Here is a 10985-nt window from a genome sequence, read left to right as displayed (position 1 = left end):
ATAGAGATTTGGAAAGATTCGATGATTCGGACATAGACACAGCTTTAAATGTTTTTTCTACATACCTCTAGGTACCAGGCGGCTCATGAACACTGAGATGGTGGGGCGGATGGAACGTCCAACAGAGGGGGAGGGGGTGGTTCCCAGTGCGCTCGGCGCTGAACCCGGAAGAACTTCTGGTCCACTTCCAGGTTTGCCGCCGAGCACATGCCCCCCCCTGTGGGATGCTCCATTCACCCCACCATCGAAGCATTCATGAGCCACACCTGGTACCTTAAGGTATGTGGAAAAAACATTTAAAGCTGTGCCTATGGCTGAATCACTGATTCTCTGTATCAGCATCAAATGTTCAGATTCGGATTCAGCTGAATCGAATCGGGGACAGTGATCCGAATCAATGAATCAAATCACTGCCCTCACTTTGGGCCAAATCCGAATCAAATACGGCCCACTTTCCACACCCCTAACATAAAGACAATGAATATGGTTTGGAAATGTAGCAACACCAGGAGCACACAAAAATTTTAGAAGCAAGCCTTTCACTGGAAACCCCTAGGGAAGAGATGTCAAGGAAGACTAAGAATATCATGGCAACAAACTGTTTACAAATATACGAGTCAGATAGGGAACATCTGGGAAGAAGAATGTATAAGGGACTGAAAGGTTTGTAGAAGTCATCTATTTGTTTTATATAGCACACTTTCCTAGAAGAAGTAAGAAAAATTAAGACTTAGTCACTACAGAAAAAGGTCACTATAACTAGGATGTATTCTATTAGCTAGACTTTTAAGACAGCCACATTCCTCATCTACATATTTATTACTTTGGAGGAGTAGGAGGACCAGTTTTGTGTGTACTAGTACTTATTAAAATTTAAGTCTTTTTCATTTTATCACATCTTTCAATGATTTGCTTCTCTACATCTATATATGTCCTTTTTAATGCATCTAAAAAGATGCATTTATAGAAACATTTATAGAAAGTTAAATATAATGAAAGCATAAACAGTTAATGGACTAAAGTACATAATGGCATGGGGAAAATGGTATAAAAATGAATCTTACATGATGCAATACTTTTTATAGATTTTGTTACTAAGATACAAGGAACAAGCATGCATTAGGCAAGGAATTCTTGAGCTATGCCTAATCTTTGTATTCAAAATGTTTAATTTATATCTATAACTGGCAGGCCACCCAAAATTGAGGGGTTTTACCAACATTAAAACTTGTGGTAGTCCAACTACAATCAGTCACTGTAGTAGTAAAAGTATTCCTAATACCAACACTAATAAAATAATGTGCCCTAATTATAAACTATCCCACACTTGTTTTATTCTCAAATATCCATTAAAATGTCATTGTAGCATTTCACTTATTATTTATAAGGATACTGGATAATCATTTAAACAAGGAGTCCTCAAATTTTATTAGCGTAAATCACATAATAAGTGATGTTTGTGACCACCTTCTATTCAATAATAGCTCTCCTCCTGTATAATCCAAACAGTATGTGTGACTACTATTTCAGTTGCTTAGATGAGAATATAAAGAAAATATTACATGAAGTTTATTGCAACTCTCTTCAGTGCAATAAGTGGTTCTGAAAATATTTTAAATATACTTGTCTACTTTCCATTCTAGCTGCCATTTTACCTGCTCTGTTTCCTTCAGTTGGAAACCGGGGGAACTTGCATGCTAGTTGTTGACAGACCATAATCACATGACTGCTTCACCATATTCTGGTAGTCTTTATCCTTTTCTAAGCCTCACAAAATGTTCTGTCCTGTCCTTCAAAACACCCATGGGAGCTAGCACAGATCACCAATGGGACACAACAGGTTTTTTATGTTAGAGGTGCCTCAGAATGTGCAAAATGATTGCAATGAAAGCCACAGTGCACAGGAGAGCCATATGCAGATATTGGCTTGAGGCCCAGCAAAGATGACAGCCCTTTTATATAGTTTAAAGGGGTTCTGTTTCCCCATATCCCAATGGGGTAATTGTATGCTTGGTTAGTGTCAGACACCAATGTTTTGGAGGGAATGAAACACTAAGTGATGTCTTGAGGTCCCTTCCAGCCCTACATTTCTGTGATTTTATAAGTGTCTACTACCAGAGATCTCGGGTAAGGTTTAGGACTGGTGACCCATTCTTCCATTGGAGCAGAGCTGCAGGCATTTTGAAGGAGATGGTAACGGAACAGTTTCACAGGGAATGCAATAAAAGAAAAGGATGTTAAGAGACGAATGACTTTATACTGGGAGGGAGAACAAGGCAGGCTGTCATTTGCAACAAAACATTGTCGTTAAGCTAATAGTAAACGCCTTTTTAAACAGAGGTCTCATTCTAGGATGGTATTTCTTGTGAATGTAACCATTTCCTTTATGCAGGAAATGGCAATTTACAAATCCTGTGTTACCCAGATAGAACTCAGGCTGGGAAGCTTCAGTGCCTAAAGCAGTGTAGAGAGCTGGGTCCGACAGCACAAACCATCCGCAAATCCGCAAGCATGCAAACTTGGACAGACTGTCAGTAGCAGTCTATTCAGGCAGTCTCTGAAATCCTGGTTGCATTTAATATGCCTTCCCTTGACAAACATTGTTGGGGTAGAACCAAGGTTTTCCTCCCCTATGGTTGGATCCAGAGGATGGCCAGCAGAGACAAAGCACAGCTACACTTGGAGGACCTTTGTCTGTACCTTTTGTAAAAACCTGTACTTGATCTATTTATTTCAGGGACAGATGCAACAGGTGCCTGCAAAACTTCATGATGTAAAACTAGGAGAGTTAAGTAAACTTTTCTCACCCAAATTGATCTTTCCCCATATTTATGGTGATGATTTTTAGATTTTCTTATATTTATTGCTCCTTCATGTTTTATTCACTATAACGTTTATATATTTTCTTTCATTTTTATAACTGGGAGCCATCATGATGTGTATTTATACATTTTCTTTCATTTTTATAACTGGGAGCCATCATGGTGTGTTATAGCTTGACCTGGTGAAAACAGGTATTTCTTTAAAAAAAATCCAGCACATTTGGTTTACTGTTTATAGAGTCTTCTGTAGTTTGGAATGCTATTTATATTTATGTTGGTAGTCAATAAATCCCATCACACATTATTTTTCTATTCAGTAGGTCACTTTAAAAGATAAAGTTCAAATCAACTAAATCCTGCACACACAATTTATCTGAGTTTTTTCGTTGTGGGGATGGATAAACCTTATAAAGGGAAAAAAAAAAGGTGAAGGAGAGGCTGTTCAGAACTGTATTAAATATAAATGATAGTCTCAGTCCAGACTTATGTAAGGGTAGGGTACACAGTGTGGTAGGTGGTTATCTGTAGTAGGGATTGAACCTTTGGGCACACCATGGATTTAAAAGTAAGACATGCTACTACCTGATTTTAAAAGCCCTGGCTCTCTTGGCACATGTCTACATTGTAATCCAGAATTATGACTGCATCTTATATAGACATATTCAAGTTAGCTTTTACTTAGACACTTCAGTACAGGTAGTGGCCTAGCCATGACAGCACAGGTTTCAGCACTGATTTCAGAGGCCTTCCTGGGATCCTTGTAAGTACTCAGCGACCAAAGTCCATGGCACAGCAGCTACACTGCTACTGGTGTCAGAGTTCATTTGAAGCTAGCTTGGATACATTGACACAAGCTGTAATCACACCTCTGATGTGCAGTGTAGATGTGCCTTCCCCTCAGCCAAAACTGTAGCAGGTTCAATTCAGCTTCCAGGTCGGGCATAGCTACTAGAGAACAAAAAATGAATTACACAGGACTACCATTTTTTTTTGATTCACTGGCCATATGTAGTCTCACAAACTGTTCTTGTGAATGGTGGGCTGGTTGAATGAAAATACAGCAGTTTTGATTTTGGAGCCAAATTAGAACTAGAACTATAAAGGAGTTTTCTCACTTATTTAGAAATTCAAATTAATCCATGCTCCCAATATCTGAAGGATCACAAACAAAGATCCAGTTTGGTTCATCCTGGCAATGTTTATGAATGGAAATAATACAAAAACAAAGCAGCAAGTTGCTGTACCTGTTCAAAAGGATGCAGCTATGTTCTGAGATAGTATTGTCCTATAAGCATTGCATTTCAATACTGCCAGTTTACTAATAGTCTGATCTTTGAACACAAATTTAGCATTTATTACTTTTTTGTCTAAACAGCATGTACTTACATGTTTTCCTTAGTTTTGGCATGCTTTAAACTCAGCTTTTAAGCAAAACAAAAGGGCAAAAAAAGCTTTGACTTAAGAAGCTTCCTACATGTACATATATTTTTTACATATTCTTTACAAAACAAGTCATGAAAAAAGTGCAATATTAAAAAAAATGCATTTCTTATCCATAGGACAAGATGTTATACATGTATGCAGAAACAAAGAAATATACAATTAAAACAAACTCAGAACAATTAACTTCATTTTTCAACCCCTTCTGGTAGCATAGTGCAATTACTACCAGATGACACAGAAGCTTAAACTATACAGTAAAATATGAGAATTTTTCCAGTATTACATGATTTAAAAATAGCTCTTTCAAACAAAACATTGCTTTTAAAAAGTTGGGTTCATTACCACAGGGACAAGCTGCCTATGAAATGGCAAGAAATGGAAAAACACAACTGCTTTTAAAACAACAATTTTTACCACCTGGACTCAGAGTTCAGTACAAAACTGTGGCTGCTATATATTTATTCCATTCACATTTTTCAGTACCCTGAGGCTTCAGATAATCATATGCTGCCTTTTTGAAAATTAAAATCTTACCATCATCTTTGTTCCATTTAGAAAATTAACTTTTAACCTTTGCCATTGAAACTACTTATTTTTTGTACTTTCTCTCCCCTGCATCAAAGCAAGCTAGCGCCAAGCTAACCGAGTCTGGTGGAGTGATGACATCAGAAAGTCTCAGAAAATATGTGGAAATCTTTTCCCTAAAGAAATGTACAGTGTTCCCAACTCTTCTAATTTATTTAAATGCTCATTTATAACTAAATAAAGGTTACTGGTCAGCATTACTTCACATGTTTTTGGATGGGAATTGCCAACAAGAACAATTGTATACCCCATTTAAGCCTAATAAGCAACACTTCTCAGTTAGCATTGACTTTCATTATGGCTTTACTGGCCCTTTTATTTTTATTTCATTTGTAGAACGTAACAGGGATCACCAATGACATAACTCAAACTACTTGTTAGTATAACCTAGTATTTTTATAACTTTTTACATCCACTGAAAAAAAAATGAAAGCTGTTAATCCTTTTTTACCAATACAGAGTATCCAGTGCTTAGCTTTGTATCAGCTCCAGCTGCCTATCTGCCAGAATCACACACCAAAATAATTTAAAGCACACCAAATTTATTTAAAATGGTATGAAATGGTTCCTGGTAAGAGTTATGCATTTTATAACTCCCTTCCATTTTACTCCACTTACTGCATGAGATGTCATTGACTTCTAAAAGTTAAGACACAATTCCTTGAATAGTTCAGACAAATCTAGGTGTGCTATAGTTAAAAAGCACACATTTTAAATTTCTATTCATATTTACATTACTTTACAACCTATATAAATATGAGAACCGCTACATTTTTGGTATCTTAAATATGTACAATGTTATTTTTCAATTGTTTTACTAGATGCAGTTCTATTTAGCACATCTATCCACAGTTAGCACATGAGCTTATAGGATAATGATCAAATAAAACCCCAAAGCTATTCCTAAGCAATACAAGGAATTGTGTAGTAGGTAGTTCAACACAATGCAACAAGCAGAAATTCCTTAAATATGCTTCTCAGAAAAACAGAAGTCATTGAATACGTCTCAACATCAGATTTTGCTCAGAACAACATACACAGTATTAGTTAACAGTTCTAAAATTACCAGGTGGGCTACTGTGCTTGAGGAAAGTAGTATGGAAACAGTACTTTAACTAATAACTTTGTTTAGTATAATACATTTGATTTCTATTACTGTTTTCCTGCTTAATCTGGAAAATGTATGCACCACAACAACACTTGTACAAGATATCTCAGTGGCTATACAGCAAACACATTTAGGCTCTATTTGTATACAGTGGTTTCAAGTAATAAAAGCCCAAGTCATGCAACAGAGAAAATGGGAGAGCTAAATGTATATCATATTGAAACAACCATACTTGCAGTAAATGGGAGTATTAATTCATTGTACGTGTCATTTGGAAAAAATGGAATGTATTCAGGGGGCAGGGGTGTGTGTGTGGAAGCTACTACTTTATTAGACCTATTATACCTACTGGACCAGATTCAGTCCCTCCCCAAATTTTGCCTCCCTATGCAAGCAAGGGTCATTTCCTTTTAGAAGAAATTCATTCTCTTAAAAAGGAGATCTTGAAATTCACCCACAAGAAACTCCCTACTGACCAAAACTGCAACATAGCTGAGTTAAATTAGCACATAACCAGTCAACCTGGCCAAGCCGCTTTCAACAGCTGGTGTCCCTGTTTTATGGTTACACAAATTTCCTGTAGGCCACAGCCGATCCTTTGCATACTACCACACATTTAGCACATAATTCCCACTGCTAGAGACTCTAAGCTAATGGTTACATTCAACCTCTCCCCACACAGATCTTTAAGCGAACCTGACCCAGAAGTGTAATCAGTTCTTGCTTTGCCAAAGGCAGGATCGCAAACATGTGGACTGATGTTTAAATTTTTTTTTAGATGTTCATGTGCTAGTGGCAATTTTTCCAGGCAAAATTCAGTTTGATTCTTAGCGGTCAAGACCAGGCTCTCTTCCCCAAATAGCACAGATCAGCGCTTTCAGAAGTGCCATGGTCACTGTTTTCAGGTGCACCAGCTGAAAAGGAATGGTTCATTAGTATTTCTAGCCACTAAAATAATGCACTGCCTTTTTAAAAATTAATTGGAAAGAAAGAAAAATGAATAAGTTAAAAAGCTGAGAGAAGCAAGAGAGAGAACGAAAGAGCAAAAGCTAACATGCATGAAGAAAGTAAGGATTAGTCCTTGAAATTGTACCAAACACTAACTGGCAGGGAAGATGAACTAAGACTGAGTACTGAGATTTGCATGGGGGGAATGGGAGAGGAATCTTTCAGAAACAGATCCTATGTTGAGAAAGATACTTACAAGATGTTAAGGTGCCATCCTCATCTCCTATTTCATTTCAGATATCTTAGTCAGTCAGCATGATAAAAACGAATTTTTTTTATCCCTCCTCCCTCCCCAACAGTTTATAAAGCAGTTCCTTTTTCGAAGCTAATAGAAAAGCTGGCTCCAAAAACAGGACTAGGTATCAGAGACTATTTTAAAGTATAAACTCTGCTACTGAGAGGTCAATTCGCTATACTCTTCCTTGAAGAAGACACTGATACATCACTGACAAGATTGAAAACTTGTCTCTCTTTAAGAAGAAAAATTGCTGAGCATCATGCACTCAATTTTTCTTCCATCTTTTATTTATTATTCAGAGCACTTGTATGAGAATAGAATCTTTGGTCTTAAAAGTTTTATTGTTCTGGTTTGTACCCTTACAAATGGCCGCTAATCAAAAGCTTAAGCTGTTATGAAAGAGAATTGTCATTCCAAAGAAAGTTGAACCATGCCTTTAAAAGCCAATGTGTATGCAGTGAATTTTAAGGAAAGTAGTTCTCATTTCAAGCTGATATGGGCAAAGCATGTTTGACATAACGCATTTTCTATGATATTTTGCTTCCTTTAACACTTCTGATGTTGAAAACTGAACCATCTAAAGAAAAGCATGCTTTTTCAGGGGATTTATTTTCAAATCTCAGCTCCAGCTCTGTTTTGGTAATAATGCATCGGCAATACAACCAATTTCATTTTTTAGTATTACATTGTTTTGGCTAATGGACTCCTACATTTTGAGTACTATAGAATGTTCAAAATTAAAGTTATGTTAAATTGCAGACAGCCCAAACACATTCACAAGCATTTGGCTTTGATTGACAAGATTATCTACTTAAAAACGTATCCATAGGACACCGTTATTCTTGCGAGAGTTTTCATCAGTCATTTCAATTTATCGGTTATTAATAGCTTCACTCTTAAAAGAAAGGTGCCCAGCTTGCAAATGCTACATTTAAAATTGATGGTAAATCAGCAGCCAGAGTAGCTATTTCTACAAGACCAAGGGTTGAATGAGCCTAAGACAATTAATTACCCTCCAGCTCTCGAAAGCTAAAAGCATCCAGAACAGGTTGGAGGCATATTCACAGCATGGTATAAGGAAAGCTGCCAGTTCCTGTTCTTTAGCTATTATGTAGGAATATTAAATACAATGGCTTCAGATACACAGTTATCAATCAGGCACTATTCACAAAACACTGGGACTAGATTTATTTTAAAACATAAAAGTCCTGTTCTAAATACTACTGTATATTTGGTATTATGTGCATTGGTCCCACAGACTTACAGTCTGATGTGCAAAAATGTGCAGGCAATTGCACAGTTAGCTTGTCCAACTGTGTTCAGAACCTGGTATTTGCACATTCAGATGATTAGATGTTCAGCTGAACAATCACATGCAATTAGTGTAACGGAAAATGTATTTTTTGGACACAGCACTAGGCGCCTGTTCTTAAAAGCCTGAATACAAAGGTTTCCACATGGCATAGTGGCTTTATCAATTACATTATCGTGGCTAAAAATAAAGTGAGCTATGGAGGAGAGAAAAGCGGGGTGGTAAAGTATATTCAAGTTAAGACAGTGAGATTAGGAAAAAACAGTCTATATTATAAAGACACAAATCGATCTTAGTATCAGAGAGTGCTCACAGGACCACTGGCTTTCTCAATATTCTGTATTGTAAAAAAGATATTTTACACATCTATTTACAATATTACTGAGATATAGTGCTTGATGTCTTAAAAATATTAAAATATATGATGACAGTACTGGCTGTTCTGATGTATACTCTGATGTGTTAAGGCAGTAGTACAATTAGACATCAGTGAAAGTGTCAAGCGAAGCTACTTGAACTAAGACACTGAAACTTTTCCCTTAAAGACTGGACTATATTCTGCTGATTAGGAGATGGTACTCTCCACAAGTAGTCATTTAATTTATCTGAATCACTGTATGCAGTCAGATAAGGGGTAAGTGCGTGTTTGCTGTTCACTGATTTTGGAGAAGTACAAGACATGTTTTTGCTTGAGGGAGTGTCAGAAGAATCACCATCTGCATTATTCAACTTTGGGTCTGATTTCTTTGTTTGGTTCTGCGTAGTCTCTAAGTCAGACCCCTCATCATCAGATTTTATCTCAACATAGTCATCGTCATCCCCTTCTTCTTCAGTATCTTTGAAATTACAAAAATAGTTCTGCGTCGCTATTTGTGCATTTAGTGGCGAGTTCCTGTTTACTCTCAGGACTTTCTGAGAGTCTTGCAGAATCATGTCTGAACAGCTTTCAGGGTGCTGCTTTCTTACACTGGATACCAAGAATCCTGAAGCAGCAGTTGACAGAGACTCTTGGTAAGTATCAGATCTAAAATGTCTATTTGAATGTAACTTTTTCTTGTCCATTTCATTGGGGTAGATAATTGCCTCCCCAGACCTGTTGACCACAACTGAGGAAGAGGACTGTGACCTGCTGTACGCTTGTGATTTTGTAATGTGTGCTCTTCTTCCAAGAGAGTTATACATGTTATCTTGATGTAAATTCTCTTTGTTAGGCTGACTTATAATAGCACTCCACCTTTGTGCTGGAACATGCAGATGTGTAGAAATCTGAAGGGAAGGCACTGAACAAGCTGATGGCAACTGTCTTAGATTGCTTTTTGTGCCAGTCTCTGCAGGAGAACTCTTTGACTTTGGTTCCTGGACTTCCGGCCAAGGAGAGAAATCAGCTAGTTCTCCATTACTGTATGTAGAATGTAAAAACCAGTCTTCTTCCCTTAAACATTCACTAGCTAACTGAGAATGAGAAGGAGATGTTGATTCTGGTGAGGAATACCTTAAGGTTGATGGCTCCTGAGAACTGGCCCAGGTATCCTTTTGGATTCTGGGTGAAGTCTCTCTAAAAACAATCTGGTCATAAAGCTGGGAATATTCAGCAATTCTGGCACCTGCAAAAGAGAAGTATTTAACTTGTATTTCATATGATGGTGGTAAACTTTAACAAGCAACATGAAAATTAAAGTTCAGAAAGCAGAACACTGTACAGCAGTCAGGATAAAAGTTTAAAACAGCATCAATATGTTTAGCCTTTAAGTCCAGCCACAAAGCCTGGGCCCTTCTTTGTCAGCTTGGAGCTGCTGAGTCTGATTTGTCAACATCCACACAGGGTAGCAAATGCTCTCACCTTTCATCTTCTCCGTGTTTTCTGGATCCCAGTTGACCAGACCATCAGACAGAATGCATAAGAAAAAAATGGCCACTGGGGCCTCCCAAAGAAGATAACTAGGAAACCAGATTTGTTTTTTAAAGAAGGGCCTGTTCTTAAGAAGGGCTGGTTGTAGGGTCACAGGGAACTAGTGGGAATCTCTAAGAATCTCTTAACCATCTACAGTTAGGGATCTTTATTCCAACTCTGAACTTTGAGGTCTCCTTCTGATGGATTCCTACACATTTTTTGCTATACTGATAGCCAGTTTTGCTGTTTTTATATTTATTTGCAATTCTGATGAGGCACCACTGGCTATACCTTATATGACAATGTTATCCAGGGAGCAAAGAACATTGGTGGATAATGTCTGTACAGTAGAAAAGCTGCTAAAGGGCACTCAGAAAACTGCCTTAAGTTTTGAACACCTGTACCTATATTTTTAAAAGTCCTTAACTATCCTGAACATGCACAAATGGCTATCCAGTAACTGTGGCCTTGTTAGCTCTAGGGCTTCAACTTGTTTTTAAATTTTCTGTGGAAAAAGAGTCTCATGGACAGGAAATGTCTATGGCTAAAGTATGCTCTCTGCTGTACAGATGCTCAAG

The 10985-nt window shown here is 37.4% G+C and overlaps 1 protein-coding gene across 3 annotated transcripts in view; it reads right to left on the bottom strand.

The window, feature by feature from the left end:
- Nucleotides 1-4154: 4154 nt before the first annotated feature.
- PLEKHG1 (pleckstrin homology and RhoGEF domain containing G1) overlaps nt 4155-10985 on the bottom strand; it is a 203073-nt gene continuing 196242 nt past the window's right edge. For all 3 annotated transcript variants that reach the window (XM_014605490.3, XM_019488324.2, XM_019488326.2), the window contains one exon: nt 4155-10120. In XM_014605490.3, the coding sequence (XP_014460976.1) occupies nt 9015-10120 (1106 nt within the window). In that variant the 3' untranslated portion in view covers nt 4155-9014. The remainder of the gene's footprint in view (nt 10121-10985) is intronic.

The sequence above is a fragment of the Alligator mississippiensis genome, chromosome 1 (genome assembly GCF_030867095.1).
Source record: "Alligator mississippiensis isolate rAllMis1 chromosome 1, rAllMis1, whole genome shotgun sequence".
Classification (NCBI taxonomy): domain Eukaryota; kingdom Metazoa; phylum Chordata; order Crocodylia; family Alligatoridae; genus Alligator; species Alligator mississippiensis.
This window is presented reverse-complemented; position numbering and strand designations above follow the sequence as displayed.